The following is a 16,625-nucleotide window of genomic DNA, read 5'->3' on the forward strand; positions in this document are numbered from 1 at the left end:
TGTAGCTCCAATATTGTTACAACAGAGAGACAAAGGACAAGTCATGATGATATATAACTCATGTAATATAGAGGTAATCCATCATAATAGTCTCATTAACATTAAGAGCAAATATAATAACTATTTTTTTTCCTTAATTATCAATTGGATTGAATTTAAAAATTTTGAAGTAGTAAATGGTTTCGACTCTGATTCAAATTCATATTCCGTAATTAATCATTTCCTTATTACAAAATTTGATTTAATATACGTAAGTGTCATCTACTACTTCTAATAAAGCAAAACAAGCTTAAGCCACATGGCATTAGCTTAAGCCATTACTTGCCACGTGGCATTTGCTTAGACCACTTTTTTTTTTTTTGCTTTTTCCGCCAAAACCATCCTCCTTAGCTTCTTTAATACGCTTCACTTCACTCCAAAACCCTAATACCCATCTCCTGCATCCAGTTCTTCCTTCTTCATCGATTGATCTTCGAAAAACATAGGTATGTTATTTTTCTTTTCCCTGTTTGATTTTTCTTTGTCATTGTTAAACACTATCTATTTCTTCCTTAAATCGCGAGTGGAAGCAACCAGTCCTTATTATGTGGCGTATAAGGTATGTATCCGTGTTTTCAATTTTCTTTTTGCGGCGTTGTTGGTGTCTGGAAGACCTAGCCGCCGCCTCTTCTTAGGGTTTCAGTGATTTCTAACTTATGCATTCATCAATACCTATATTCATTTCTTGAGTGCTTCTGTGATATTTTTCAAGATTTTGTGCTTTTTGAAAGATGGGATCCATCACTGTCTTCTCCAAACGATTTAACAAATAGGTAACAATTCTTCAAATATCGATTCATGTTTGATAATGTCGCTTCCTGTTTGATGTTCTCTATCATATGTTCATCTTTAGGTTTTCTGATTAAATTCACGTATTGAAGTAGATTTTGAGCAATTGTCAGAGGTGACGTTGTTTGCTGACACTATTCCAGTTCAACAATTGGGAGTGATGATTTGGCATACCAGAAAGGTTATACTACAGATTATTGTTTAAGCTTAAGCAATGTTTAATCCATCATTCTCTATTTAAATCCTTAAAATTGTGATGTCTTTGTTAACAACAGGTCCTTTAGAGAGCTGATCATTCTTCCAATCGATTGCAAGCAGGTTCGTTTTCCATAGATTTGGTGTTATTTTGAGTCTTCTTTATCGTTCAAAATTTGAATTTTTGAAATTTATATCAATTATGGATACTTATCAAAGTTGTCTAAATTGTAACGTATTTCCAAATTTATCAAGATAACTTATATTAAAGTTTTAATTATTTCCAAATTTTGTGTTAGTTTCTATAATTTTCGACAATCACATTAATTTTCAAGTTTCTCAGAATTTGTTCTTTTTCTTTTTTTGTAGATCATTCCACTTATTCTGTAGGTATGTAAACTAGATTAGATTGTTATGTATTTTAAATGCTTAATCACACTTTTTTTAATCATTTTTCTGTATTTTTTGTGATTGATTTTTTTTTTTACAATCATTTAGATATTGATTATATTATGAATATATTAACCTCATTGGTTTTGAATTTAAGTTTGAATAATATTTAACTATTTATGTAAATTGTTTTGACTGATTATTTCAAAATTTAAATTTTGAAATTTATATCAATTATGGATACTTATCAAAGTTGTCTAAATTGTAACGTATTTTCCAAATTTATCAAGATAACTTATATTAAAGTTTTAATTGCTTCCAAATTTTGTGTTAGTTTCCATAATTTTCGACAATCACATTAATTTTCAAGTTTCTCAGAATTTGTTCTTCTTCTTATTTTGTAGATCATTCCACTTATTCTGCAGGTATGTAAACTAGATTAGATTGTTATGTATTTTAAATGCTTAATCACGCTTTTTTTTTAATCATTTTTCTGTATTTTTTGTGATTGATTTTTTTTTTCACAATCATTTAGATATTGATTATATTATGAATATATTAACCTCATTGGTTTTGAATTTAAGTTTGAATAATATTTAACTATTTAGGTAAATTGTTTTGACTGATTATTTCAAAATTTGAAATTTTGAAATTTATATCAATTATGGATACTTATCAAAAGTTGTCTAAATTGTAACGCATTTCCAAATTTATCAAGATAACTTATATTAAAGTTTTAATTGCTTACAAATTTTATGTTAGTTTCCATAATTTTCGACAATCACATTAATTTTCAAGTTTCTCAGAATTTGTTCTTCTTCTTTTTTTGTAGATCATTCCACTTATTCTGCAGGTATGTAAACTAGATTAGATTGTTATGTATTTTAAATGCTTAATCGCACTTTTTTTAATCATTTTTCTGTATTTTTGTGTTGCTGATGATGATTTAAATTTTTCGAATCTGATCTTATTAATGGATCTATTCTTGATGTCTTTGAAAGATTGATGCTCTTACTTATTTTTTTAATTTTATTTTTTGTTTTTTCATGATAAACCCTAATTTTTATGCAATTGCAGGAGTCTGAAATGAATCTTCTTCGAACACAAGAGGTAAGTTTAATGTTATCGTTTTTTTTTTTTTTTGTGTTTTTTGATCCGGTATAATGATAGTTTTCATCATTTATGCTAATCTCTATAATTTTTAAGTTATTTTGTTTTTTTTTTTTTTTGGCAAATCAAACTATGATATTTTTTAAATTTGAATATCTTTGTTTTTTTACTAATAAATTTTGTATTGTATTAATATGTATTAATGATTCTTTTGTTTTGTTTTTTTATTTTTTCATGGTTAACCCTAAATTTTATGCCATTGCTGGACTATTAAACTTCGTCGGACATGTTAATCAAAAATTTTAGTTTTATTGTTTTTTTTCCTATTTTTTATCCGGTATAATGTTTGGTTTCATCTTTTATGCTCATTTAATTTTGGTTGTATTTTTAGTTACTAATAAATTTGGTATTGTATTAATTTTCAGGAAATTTGTAGTGTTTCTATAAATAAATTCATTTACGTTTTTTGAAACCCCTCCTTTTGTTTGTTTTATATTTTTTTCCCTCTCTTATGAGTTTGTTTCTATGTCGGTTGGTTTTGCTTGGCAAGGTTAGACTTTCCTAATAAGTTTGCTTGATTCACGGGATTGGATATTAATGATTTGGTTTTCAGATTTTAAATTTTAAATTTTGAAGTCAAACATTATTTTAAATTTAAATTTTGAAGTAAACCGTTATTGTGTTTGATTTTAAATTTTCAATTCGAAGTCAATTATTATTTTAAATTTAAATTTGAAAGTTTTCCATTAATGTGTTTCATTTTAAATTTCGAATCTGTAAATTGAATTTAAATTTGAAAGGTTAGACTTTCCTAATAAGTTTGCTTGATTTACGGGATTGGATATTAGTGATTTGATTTTCAGATTTTAAATTTTAAATTTTGAAGTCAATCATTATTTTAAATTTAAATTTTGAAGTAAACCATTATTGTGTTTGATTTTAAATTTTGAATGCTTTGAAATCTTGATGTTTTTTATGAGATGCTTTGACTATATTATTTGTAATTTTAGGGATGTTTCAAGTCTTCTTCGACTATTGTTTTTGTACTCGAGTTGCATATCTAATTCAAACTGTGTTTTGTAATTTTAGGTGATGAGCTTCTTTCAGACTCCTTCCCCTAGAAGGAACTCTTGAATGGGATCCTATGAGAAGTTAAAAGAAAGGTATATCTTGCACCGTTCTTTATCTATATCTATATATCTATATATCTTAAATGGGATCCTATGGGAAATTGATCTCTATTCGATTCACTGATGTATATTCTTCTCCTCACCATTTTGTTCCATTAATCAACTCATGTGTGCTCTTATGTTTGATACCCGATCTTATTCCAGTGATTAATATCCGCTTGAGTAACCCAATCTGAGTCTGATTTTTTTCGTTAACGATTCAGGTAAACTTTCCCGATTTGGGTTTTCTGCAAGGCTAATCATCTAAATTAATTTGTTATTTTTATGGTTTACATCCTAAACCCCAGTTTTACAGTATCTCGCGATAATCTTTCTTTGTTTTTTAGAATCTGATCAAATTGGGCCATAATCTGAAGAAATGTGTTTAAGCTACGCCAAGGTGTGTATAGCATTATGATTGATATTATAAAAAAAAATAACTATAACAGTTTCTCTTCCTGTAATTTTGTATAGCATTATTTATAAAATGATTACAGGTATGATAAAAAAAATATAAAAGCTGCTCTTCCTGTCTTTTGTTCGCTTCACGTATCTTCGCTAAATCAATATGTTGGAAGGTTTTTGTATGTAGAATTAGTCTGGATACGCCCACGAAAAAAAATGCCGATTTATATTGTATTTCTCATGACAGTATGAAGGCTATGGTTAAGGATAAATGATAAGATCTTCAAAGGGGTCGATGCTTTTCAAACTAAAATAGTGCAAGACATTAAGGAGGCTACTCTCTGGTGGATGATTAACAGATCGATAGGCGTCAATCTCTCAATCTGGTCCACTTTCTCTGGTTTAGACTTTGGTTAGTGTATGTGTATAGCTAATTTTTTTAAAGTGATTGGATGTGTAATGGGGTAAGAGTATTTTGGATGTATCTTAGTGTGTTTTTTTTTTTTTTTTTGAAGCTTAATTGTTGTTTGTATGCCTCTTTTGGTGATTAATAAAGTTTGGTTTACTGAAAAAAAAATGCAATTTCAACCGTTTTTACCTAACGGGTGATTTGCTTTATATTTATCTCTAATTGCTCAAGTAGGTAAACTTTGAAAAATTGTTTAAAGACGGACTTATGATTAGTTTGTTTGTATTTATTTTATGTATAGATGTCAAAAGATATTTAGAGGATAACCTGTGATTAACTCGATTAAAACAGGTTGTGATGAAATGAGTCTTTTTTTTTTTTAATGGGTCTTTTCAAAATTGGTGAGGCTATGGTATAAATGAAGCTTTTCAAAATCATATTAGATATTACACACTCAGAATAATAATATTGAGGGTTGAATGTATGTGACCCTATAAATATAGAGGTGTAGTTTACTTTAATTTTTTTCTAATATAGAAATTCCAATGTGATGGTATTTTTGTTGTTTCCTCTATTATTTTCTCTATATAATATAGAATAGAGGTTCCAATGTAAATGCTCTAAATATAGACGTTTACTTTACATTCTTGCTATTGTATGTTTTTATGGCTCTTTATAACAAGAAAAAGTTTAAGAAACCAATTAAAAATTTATGATGGAGAAAAGGAAAAGAAGATACTTTAGATGTTAAAGTGTTATTTTTATACTTTTATTTGTTATAAATTAAATTTTTCTACCCGGAAAATTTCCGGGTTATAACCTTATTTTTTTTCTATAACAGTAAAAGGGATTTATAGCAAATCAAGGTTTGGAGGGTAGCCAACCAGTTGATATCTCTAAGAACCCGTTTGAGTTGTTCTTACACTTAAGTAAGAATCTATTTTTTTTAAATTAATTTCATGTATATAAAACAGTAATTAACTCTTTTGAGTTAATTACTGTTTTCGTCCTGTGGTTTGTTAAAAATCACTATTTCAGTCCATTAGTTTAAAAATTGCGATTTCAGTCCGTGTGGTTTCACTTTCGTGACCATTTCAGTCCCTGTGGTTTCACTTTCATAACCATTTCAATCCATTTATTCTGTAAGTACAGGGACTGAAATGGTTACGAGGTGGACTGAAATGGTTACGAAAGTGAAACCACAAGGACTGAAATCGCAATTTTTAAACTAATGGACTGAAATAGTGATTTTTGACAAACCACAGGGACGAAAACAGTAATTAACTCTTTTTAATAATCTAGCAATAGAGCTTTAAATTCTAAGTCGTCCTGATTGGAATTGATAATGTCAGAGGATGAATGCGATAGTGGAGTTAAAGAAGACATCATGAAAACAAAACATCATGAAGGTTTAGTTGACAAAAACTTAATTTGTAACAAACATTATGTAGATGTACGATTGGGACGTGCTCAACTGTCTCAAAATATTAGGCTTAACAAATCACACTTTAACGCTTCTACGTTTAAATTATTTTATGTGTTTAGTTGGTGTTTAGCCACCCGCGAAGCTCGCGGGGTCTTAGGCTAGTTAAGATTAAAAACAAATATAATATTTATATCTTTCCTAACTTATCAAATAATTATAATTTTTTTATGAAATTGTATATAGTAGGAAATCATTTTCAAGTTTAATTTAAATTTAAATATAAATTCAGTAACTAAATAAGTTTAAACCAAATTTGATTTAATGAAATAAGTTTAAACCAATTTTGATTTAATAAGCATAATCATCTCATTAACATTAAAATCAAAATTAGTAATGGAACATTTCTTTTATTTAAAATTTTATGTAAACATTTCTTTCAACACTGTTAAATAATATAATTTATTGTGAGAATATCCGTGTAATCCGTGAGACTTAAACTAGTATAGTATAGATACAAACCTAATATAAGCAATTATCGCAATTAAACATACTGGTCATGTTGTTTCGTAAACTTAACAAGACGTAATCTTTATGCATGTCAAACCAGTCGTAGAAACACGTGTTGTTTTAAATGAAACATTTCATGATTAACTAGTCGGATTTCTCCCACGCTTTGCGGCGGACTTTTGGTCGGTATCGATTCAGTTCATTACAGTAATAGTACAATACCAACACTTGGTATAGCAATCACATGAGTTTTACATTGACTAAAAACCATATAAATGAAAATGGCGGACCGTCATGGTAAAGAACCAAAAAAGTTAACTATATTTGACCTGTTAGAATAGAACTTTCATCGAATCGTAGTAAAACTAGGCACAACGCAACGGTGTATTCGGAATTCTATAAAACGTCATATTACATTACTAAAAAAATAGAACATCTATTTAATCGTAGATAAATATAAACACGTCACAGCGGTATATTACAAATTTTATAAAAAAAATGGTATTATTACATTTCTAAAACAAAAACTCGATAGAACTTTGATAACATGTACATTTGTTCTTTGACCACTTATACGTTGTCACTTACAACTCAGTTTTGAGTTATATTTAAATGTAGATGTAATCAAAAACAGACGTTTCGCAACGACATACTCAAAACTTTATCTAACATACTATTTAAATAGATATAAACTAAAAAAAATATCAAATTCAAATAGTATTAACAAGAAACAAATTTGAAAATAGACTTATAACAGAAGGTGATTATTTCAAAATTAAAATTCACTCATCTTCACCATCAATTTATCAAATCACAATTAAGTTTAAATCCAATCTCTTAAGAAAATTTAATATATATAATAAAACTACAAGTTACTATTCATCAGAGGTTTGTATTAATATATATAAAATAATAACTAGTGGTTTTTTTCCCGCGCTTCGTGACGGGTGTTTGGGTCGGTATCAATTTGTTTCAATGTAGTACCAGTAGGATGCAGACACTCGGTTTATCAATCGACACGTGCTTTACATCGATAAAAACTATAAAAACGAATATTGATATTAGTGTCGGTATTGTTTGGTCGATATTGGTTCGGTTCAGTTCGCCACGATAACAAAAATCGAGAAAATAAAAATTTAGGTGTTCCAATTCATGAGTGTCAAGTCTCCAATCAGAAGCAATCGCAAGTCCCTAACCTTGTTAAATCATATATATTATTAATATTAATATTAAATCATATATATATATATATAATTAATTTATTAACTAATTATTTTAAATAAAGTAAATGAAATAAATTTGAATAAAAATCATATTTATTATATCAAAATTTAAGTCATATATTATTAATATATTAATTAATTATTTTAAATAGAATAAAAAAGTTAAATAAATTAGAATCACTCATGACAACTTCCTATTTTATATTTATTATTATTACTTATAAATTTAAATTAAATTCAAATCATATATATATTATTAAAATATTAATGTGTTACTTTAAGTAAAGTAAATTTGAGTCACTGGTTCATGACTATGGGTGCAAACGAGCCGAGCGGCTCGCGAGCTACTCGAGATCGGCTTGAGAAAAAGCTCGAAACGAGTCGAGCCTTATCGAGCCCGAGCCAAGCTCGAGCCTCGCATGTGAAGCTCGTTAGGCTCGTCGAGCCTTATCGAGCCTTAGTGTAAACGAGCCGAGTCGAGCCGAGCTTATTTAAACTTGTTTACAAGCCGACCTCGAACCTAAAAATAAGCTTATTTAGTAAACGAGCCCGAGCTTCACTTATCGAGCTCGCGAGCCTAAAAAGTCTATTATCTATATTATTTTTATTTAATATACTAATTAATAGATAATAAACAAGCCGAGCTCGAGCTTGAGAAAATACAAACGAGCCGAGCTCGAGTTTTGAAAACAAAGCTCGAATCGAGCCGAGCTCGAGCCTGGTCGAGCTCGGGCTCGGCTCGGCTCGTTTGCACCCCTATTCATGATATCTTCCAAATCATATGTACTAGTTGATTTGCACCGCGCTTGGCGGCGGCATTTCAGCTGATATCAATTTGGTCAATTTGGTTTGTTCTTGTATCAGTACAATACACTCATTCGATATAGCAATCACCACACATTTTACATCGATCGAAAACAAAAAAAAATGAATATGGTACGGGTATCGATGTTGTTTGGATGATATAGGTTCAGTTGGTCACAGTATCGGTATTGTTTCGCTGACGGAGTTGTATAAATGAAGTATTGTCGAAACCAAAAACCATAAAAAAGAATACGGGTACCGCTACCGATGTTGTTTGGTTCGGCTCGGTAGAGTGCAGTATAGTGGTGATATGGTGTCAGTTTATCGAAACTAAAAATCATAAAAGTAAATATCAGTACCAATACTAATATTGTTTGGTCAATTTTATGTTCGGTACGGTAGCACACGGTATCTGTTTTCAATAAGATTGACCGAAAACCATAACAATGAATATCGGTACCGATGTTATTCAGACGGTTTTCCGTTTGGCATGGTAGCGGCGCAACGTCCATTTTAATAAGATTTATATCGGGATATTGGGAAAAAAATCAAACATAGTTACGTCTTTGGATCATTTTAAAAAATTAACATATGCAAGTTATTAGCAAAAATATCATATTAAATAAAAAGTAAAATACTATTAACAAAATTAAAACAAATACTTAAAAAATTATTTACTATTCATGGTCCTTCATGCTGCTACCAAACCAAATCTAAACCGATTGAAAATTTTCTGTATCGATTTTACTTTTTTTATTTTTTGTTTTCGATAATCTAACGCCGTATTGCTACCTTATTGTACCAAACTGAACCGAACAACACCAATACCAATATACATTAATTTTTATGGTTTCTTGTTTGATAATGAATACTTTAATCATATGTTAAAAGTTACAAAAAAAAAATATGTTTAAAATCAAAATTATCTAATAAACCAATATAATATAGGGAAATTGGTCTGTAATAATCCCACCTAGACCTTATTGGCCATTAATAATCCCACCTCAGAATATTCCCCCCACTAGTCCCACCTTTCACCTATTTTTCCTACAATGGTCCCCCGTTAAAAAAGCTTAACGGAGTTAAGCTTTTTTCCAAATTACAAACAGATTTTTAGGGCTTTTGATTAGAACGACGATACGAGTCCGTTGATGTAAAATTTGGCTCGAAACGGTGCTCCAAACGATAAAAACGGCGCTTCAATTCGGGTGTTTAAATTTCCAATTAACCAAAATCAAGTCACTTGGAGCACCATTTCGAAGTAAGTTTTACATCAATGGACCTGTATCATCGTTCTGATTAAAAGCCCTAAAAAATCTGTTTGTAATTTGGAAAAAAACTTAACTCCGTTAAGTTTTTTTTAACGGGGGACCATTGTAGGAAAAATATGTGAAAGGTGGGACTGGTGGGGGGAATATTCTGAGGTGGGATTATTAATGGCCAATAAGGTCTAGGTGGGATTATTGCAGGCCAATTCCCCTATAATATAAAACCTTAGAAAAACTCAATATTAAAAAAATTGAATCACTGTTCATCAGCTCTTTCTGTTAATATATATAATATATATAGGTTGTTTTTCCACGCGTTGCGGCGGTACGTTAACGCAGGCATTTAATTAGTGTCGGTTAGGTTCGTTATAGTACTAGTACGATACATGCACTCGGTATATAAATCAACACATGTTTTACATCGACCGAAAATGAAAAACGAACATCAGTACCGACAACGATGTTGTCCGAACAGCATCAATCAGTCCAGATCGTCACGGAACTGGTAATGATATTCGTTTATAATCGCAAACAGGGTTGTATAAATAAAAATATCGAAATCGAGAACCATAAAAATGAATACAGGCACATGTACTAATGTTGTTCGGTAGGATACGTCATCTTATCGAAAGCAAAAACAATAAAAATAAGTACCGGTACCGATACCGATGTTGTTCGGTCGATTTTGGTTTGGTTAACTACGGTAGCAGCACAAAACTCTTTACCAAATGGAAACCATACAAATGAATACATGTATAGGTACCGATGTTGTTTGGTACGATGTGGTAGCGATACGATGTCAATTTATTAGAAGCAAAAACAATATAAATAAATATTGGTTTATCGAAAGCAAAAACATATAAATAAATATTGGTTATACATATATCATTCGGTCGGTTTCAGATCCTTTTTGGTACAATAGCGGCATAATATCCGTTTCAATAAAATATATATTGCAAAGTTGAAAAAACAATCGGTTTTGGTTCGGTTTAGTACGATAGTGGCACATTGTCCGTTTTCCATAAATTTATACTTTAATGTTAAAAAATAAACATAGAAGGCAACTTATCAGAAAAATAATAAAAATCCAACTTATAATAAGAGACTCGAAATAATAACACATGTCATTCTCTCATTCAACCTCATAAATTTTATTTATATTTGTTTAATATATTTATTTTAATATTAATAACTAATATATAGATACCACTTATATTTATATTTATCTTTATCTAAAATTAATAAATAACTTTAATTAATCTCACATGTCATTTTCTTCTTTAATTTTTAATAATATTTTTAATATCTAATAAATTATTAATATCTCTTGAACTAATATGAAAAAAATTAATTCACAAATATTAAACTAATTAAAGAATAAAAAATAAATTGAAACCCTATCGTGTATTATGCAGATAATAAATAAGTATTTAACCATTAACTGGAGTTTACTCTATTAATATCTAATATATAATACTTTATTCACATTTTACAAAAATTAAATTTTAACTTTTTTGTAACTTATAGTTTTGTACCTCATTTATAGATTATTTTTCTTTTTTCATTTCTAACCTAAAACTTTTCTTCTTTTGCAATTTAGACCCTTTGCTTTTTTTACTTTTAACCCAAAGCTTTTCATCTTTTGCAATTTAACCCCAACTCTTTTTTATTTTCAATTTTGGTCCACCATACATTTCATCATTCCCAAGTTTTTTGTTTCGTTCTTAATTTTGTTAGTTAACGCACCGCAATGTGAGTGTGGGCTTCAACATTTTTTCGTATATTTTTCCCATTTGACTAGCCCGTTGCAACACCTCTATTTTTCTCCGTTTGACAAGTTCGTCGAAACGCGTGGTCCTGGATTGACGTAGTTATTTTTTTCTATGTTTTACGTTTTGATTTAATTTCTCTGCAACGAGCGTGTGTAATTCAAAGATTTTACATCTTCTTTTCACGCGGCATTATTTTTTCTGTTTTTTTATTTTGTTTTTACAAGCTTTTCCGGTATTGGTGGTCGCTGACGGTGATATAGCGTTGGTATTACTTGACACAGTTTCACGATAACCGCTGCAACGCAGAGGCTTAATACTAGTATATGATAAAGAAAATATTATTAAAAAAGTTGAAACAATTGTTTAAAAATTGAAAATCACTATTCATGTCAACTTTGTATAGTTTTTTTTTTTTTTTTTTTTTTTTTTTTTTTTTTTTTTTGAACGGCAAATTTGGATCACTGACGGACATATGTAATATGTAATATGTAATATGTAATATAATACATTAAATGTATATAAATTATGATATAATATTTTTTTATTGAGTTAATTACTGTTTTCGTCCCTGTGGTTTGTCAAAAATCACTATTTCAGTCCATTAGTTTAAAAATTGCGATTTCAGTCCCTGTGGTTTCACTTTCGTAACCATTTCAGTCCACCTCGTAACCATTTCAGTCCCTGTACTAACAGAATAAATGGATTGAAATGGTTACGAAAGTGAAACCACAGGGACTGAAATGGTTACGACAGTAAAACCACAAGGACTGAAATCACAATTTTTAAACTAATGGACTGAAATAGTGATTTTTGACAAACCACAGGGACGAAAACAGTAATTAACTCTTTTTTATTTTTCAATTTCATTAAAGTTGTTATAAATAATAAATACATTTAAATACACTGTGGCGCGAAAGACCCGTTCCTTTGTTCTCTCCAAAAAAACAGCAGTCCGATTCAAACTTTCCATATACATCCCCTCTCTTGGTCTATAATTTGATCAGGAACACACATCATCACGTGTTTATCATTTCTTCTTTTTCATATTATTTGTTGAATCTGTGAGATTATTGTGTAGAATCAACCATGGATGAAGAGTACGACGTTATAGTTCTCGGCACTGGTCTCAAAGAATGCATCCTCAGCGGTCTCCTCTCCGTTGATGGCCTCAAAGTACGCCCATCCATCTCTATATGGTTGATATTAGATCACATTTATGATTGTAGAAACCGAGAAACTTCCTAATATTTATATATTACGTTTGAGTCCATTTCAGAACCAATAATATGTTGATAACCGCGATAATGCATTGGTACCTATTATTCTTTGTTTTCGTCTCCCGCTCTTCAGAATACTTTTGTGCACTATGCACAATTAGTTTATCGTGCAGTTCTCGACATATTATTGATTCTGAAGCGTATGTGTCTTTTTTATCATCATATGGATTTTAACATTGCGTGAACAACTTATAAAAGCTTGACAATGCTAATAATAAAATTGTGGATAAGAACCGAATTAACACTTCAAGATCAAGATCTATATAATATAATCGCGCGACAATTTCAACAGGTGTTGCATATGGACCGAAACGATTATTATGGAGGAGAATCAAGCTCCCTCATGTTAAATCAGGTATTGTGTGTATAATGTAGTTAGTTTCTTCCATACATGCTTTTAAAACTCAAGAATGATATTTACTTAGTTGCCATGAGTATTTTTACGCGATTGATTATCTTTCGCCCTTGATTATAGCTATGGAAGCGGTTTAAAGGAGATGAAAACCCTCCAGAATCCTTGGGCAGTAGCAAGGAGTATAATGTTGATATGATTCCAAAGGTAAGTTTTTACACACAATAGTTTGATTGATTATAGGAAAAATTACAAGATTTAACAAGAAAATCTAACTGGGTTAAGCCTAAAGGACAAAACGTGCAACAGAATTCCTTGTAAAGGGCAAAACTTGTCAAAATTCGTTAAAAAGGACACCGCCTGATTAGTGGTATTAAGATAAATGAGAAAACTTGTAATTTTTCCTTGATTATATGTATAGTTTTCTATATGCAAATATTGAATTTCTATGTGTTTTATAGTTCATGATGGCAAATGGTGTTTTGGTACGCGCTTTGATCCACACCAACGTTACAAAGTATCTAAATTTCAAGGCGGTAGATGGTAGCTTTGTATACAACAATGGGAAGGTACATAAGTGCCTACAAGTTTAATATACTTTTGATATTACCATTCTATCATTACAATTTGAAAACCAATATATGAAATGTTTCTTCAGTTTCATATGATATACATTTAATTGGTATCCAGATCTACAAAGTTCCTGCAACAGATGTTGAAGCGCTGAAATCTTCGATTATGGGTCTGTTTGAAAAAAGGCGTGCACGAAAGTTCTTTATATATGTTCAAGACTTTGAGGAAAACGATCCTAAATCTCACGAAGGTTTGGATTTGAACACAATTCCTGCAAAAGAGCTCATTAGGTATATATCTTGCCCTCTTTGTGATCCTTATGATCATCATCAAACTCGATACGTATATTGAGTTTTAATTCAAGAAAAGAAGAGTGTGTAGAGTCATGAGTTGACTACGTTGAGTCATCAACTGTTACTATAAATCCCACTTTTTTGGTGCAGTAAATATGGTCTTGAAGATGATACAATCGAATTTATCGGTCATGCATTGGCACTCTATACTAGTGACAGTTATTTGGAACAGCCCGCGATTGATTTTGTGAAGAGAATCAGGGTGCAATTTTTATTCATAATTTTACTTTATTTTGTTGGTTGGTTCTCAGCATCATCAATGCCCTCTCTAAAATTTGTTCATTTATTTCATTTTCGACGTTTGCTTCCTTAAAGCTATATGCAGAATCTTTAGCGCGTTTTGAATCGGGATCTCCTTACATTTACCCAATGTATGGGCTTGGAGAGTTGCCACAGGTTGGTCTACATGTTTCCATTAGATGGTCGTACTTTTGACCCAAATACTTATAACGGGTCCATTTGGGTCGTTTATAAACGGTCAAATCTAAAAACCTTAGCTTAAGGAGAATGGGTTAAAGTTAAACACGTCGAAAGTATGTCAAAGTCTACGTTAATGCATACAAGCCCCTAAATCTTGTTATTCATTGATTTAAATCACTAATGCAATAATCTTGTTTTTGTACTCATGGCTAACTTATTACATAAATAAAAAATAAAAAATAAAAACAAAATAGACAGAAAAAAGTATTTGCGGGCCAACCCAATCCGATGTAGGCCACTTTTACTTGTACAAAAGCAACACATTACCTAACCTGTCCATCTTGCCACCTGATCCTACAGGCATTTGCTCGATTAAGTGCGGTTTATGGGGGGACTTACATGCTTAACAAGCCACAATGTAAGGTAACACGTTAGCTTATCGCACCCAGAAAATTCACTAAGAGATGTGAATCATGTTACTTTTATAACTTAATATGTAATTCCCGGAATTACAGGTAGAATTTGATGACAGTGGGAAGGTGGTTGGTGTGACCTCTGACGGAGAAACTGCTAAATGCAAAAAAGTTGTATGTGATCCATCATACGTGCCCGATAAGGTAATAAAGTTTATAATGATATGAACGAAGTCCAACTTCTTTTGTTTGTTATTTTTCGGTTTAACTGTTTGACTTTGGAGTACGTTTATGAAACAGGTCAAAAAAGTTGGGAAAGTTGCTCGAGCCATATGTATAATGAGTCACCCGATTCCAGATACCAACGATTGTCACTCGGCCCAAGTCATTATTCCACAAAAGCAACTTAAACGTAAATCAGACATGTATGTTTAAAGCAACATTTGACCAAGTTGACTTTTCTGATGTGGAGGAAAGTGTAAAGTAACCAGTAACTAGACGAAGGTCTAACGAGTTTTTTGATATTGTGTTACTTCAGGTATCTATTTTGTTGTTCGTATTCACACAATGTGGCTCCACAAGGCAAGTTTATTGCATTGGTGACAACGGAAGCAGAGACTGACGACCCTCAGAGCGAATTAAAGCCCGGCGTTGACCTTCTGGGACCCGTGGATGAGGTCTTTTATGAAACTTTGGACAGATTTGAGCCAACAGATGATGGTGCTGCTGATAACTGTTTCGTATCTACTGTAAGTAGGCGTATACGCACTATTTGTGGTTTATATATGTATGTAGCCTTTTGACTGTAAAGATACGCCAAATATTATTGCTACATATTATCAAATTCTAATTCTATATATCTTGCAGAGTTATGATGCAACGACACACTTTGAGACAACGATGAAAGATGTTCTAACCATGTACACCAAAATAACCGGAAAGGTTTGCTTTTACATACATGCACCTAGACTGAGTTTATGTAGAATCAAGCAGGATTTACGCATTAACAAAAACAAACTAAGAAAAATGATCCTAAAAGCATATTGAACATATTTGTTATCATTTGGGAAAATATTAAAGGTGCAAATTCCAACCCGTTTACTTAAGAATGGACCAGTTTATGTTATGGTTGTTTATCCATAGCGGATCAAACGGGTTGGAAGCTGCCTGAAGTGGACTCTTAATGGTTATCGTTTTATTTCAGAAACTTATACAATTATTGGAAAAATATGGTTTTTTTAACCTTAACTGCTTATACCAAAAACAAGACACAAAAATGTTAACGGGTCAACCTGACCCGACCCACTCTAATACGTTGACTTAATTCAGCCCCCAAACAGCTTTTTCACTTCATATCTACTTAATACTGTTGATTTTAACCATTCTAATACATACTCTTCTTTGTGCACTTCAAGGAACTTGACCTTTCTGTGGACCTGAGTGCCGCTAGTGCTGGTGGTACCGAAGAATAAGTCGTTTACATTAAAACCTCTTGGCTTGTGGAGAGCTTTATTTTATGCGGTCGGGATATATTCTTTTTTTTTTTTTTTTTTTTTTGAAAATAGGACTTGATGATCTAACATCATGCTATTCTCTCATCTAATACTACAAAGAAAATAATTGTTGAGTTTGTTTTGTAATAGCTTTTCTTCCAAATGTTTTATAGACCATCTGTTTTCTTTGTTCCACTCGATACTAGGTATTTTTTATTGCTACGGTGTGTGATATGGA

At 31.0% G+C, this 16,625-nt stretch overlaps 1 protein-coding gene across 1 annotated transcript; it reads left to right on the forward strand.

Annotated features, from left to right (window-relative positions):
* The first annotated feature begins 12,487 nt into the window (after positions 1–12,487).
* LOC110915986 (guanosine nucleotide diphosphate dissociation inhibitor At5g09550) lies at positions 12,488–16,450 on the forward strand. Its single transcript, XM_022160733.2, has 13 exons — positions 12,488–12,679; positions 13,076–13,138; positions 13,259–13,342; positions 13,597–13,704; positions 13,826–13,998; positions 14,152–14,263; positions 14,377–14,457; positions 14,842–14,904; positions 14,997–15,098; positions 15,195–15,319; positions 15,433–15,643; positions 15,762–15,836; positions 16,310–16,450. The coding sequence occupies exons 1-13, from the start codon at positions 12,593–12,595 to the stop codon at positions 16,364–16,366; spliced, it is 1,341 nt and encodes a 446-aa protein (XP_022016425.1). The 5' UTR covers positions 12,488–12,592; the 3' UTR covers positions 16,367–16,450.
* The last annotated feature ends 175 nt before the right edge of the window (positions 16,451–16,625 follow it).

The sequence above is a fragment of the Helianthus annuus genome, chromosome 16 (assembly GCF_002127325.2).
Source record: "Helianthus annuus cultivar XRQ/B chromosome 16, HanXRQr2.0-SUNRISE, whole genome shotgun sequence".
Classification (NCBI taxonomy): Eukaryota; Viridiplantae; Streptophyta; class Magnoliopsida; order Asterales; family Asteraceae; genus Helianthus; species Helianthus annuus.

What these genes read in the sequence shown, in the direction of transcription:
- LOC110915986 (XM_022160733.2), top strand. Translation starts at nt 12,593, where the DNA reads ATGGATGAAGAGTACGACGTTATAGTTCTCGGCACTGGTCTCAAAGAA. An exon ending in TCTCCGTTGATGGCCTCAAA is followed by an intron (nt 12,680 to 13,075) that starts GTACGCCCATCC and finishes CAATTTCAACAG; the next exon opens with GTGTTGCATATGGACCGAAA. An exon ending in TTAACAAGCCACAATGTAAG is followed by an intron (nt 14,905 to 14,996) that starts GTAACACGTTAG and finishes CCGGAATTACAG; the next exon opens with GTAGAATTTGATGACAGTGG.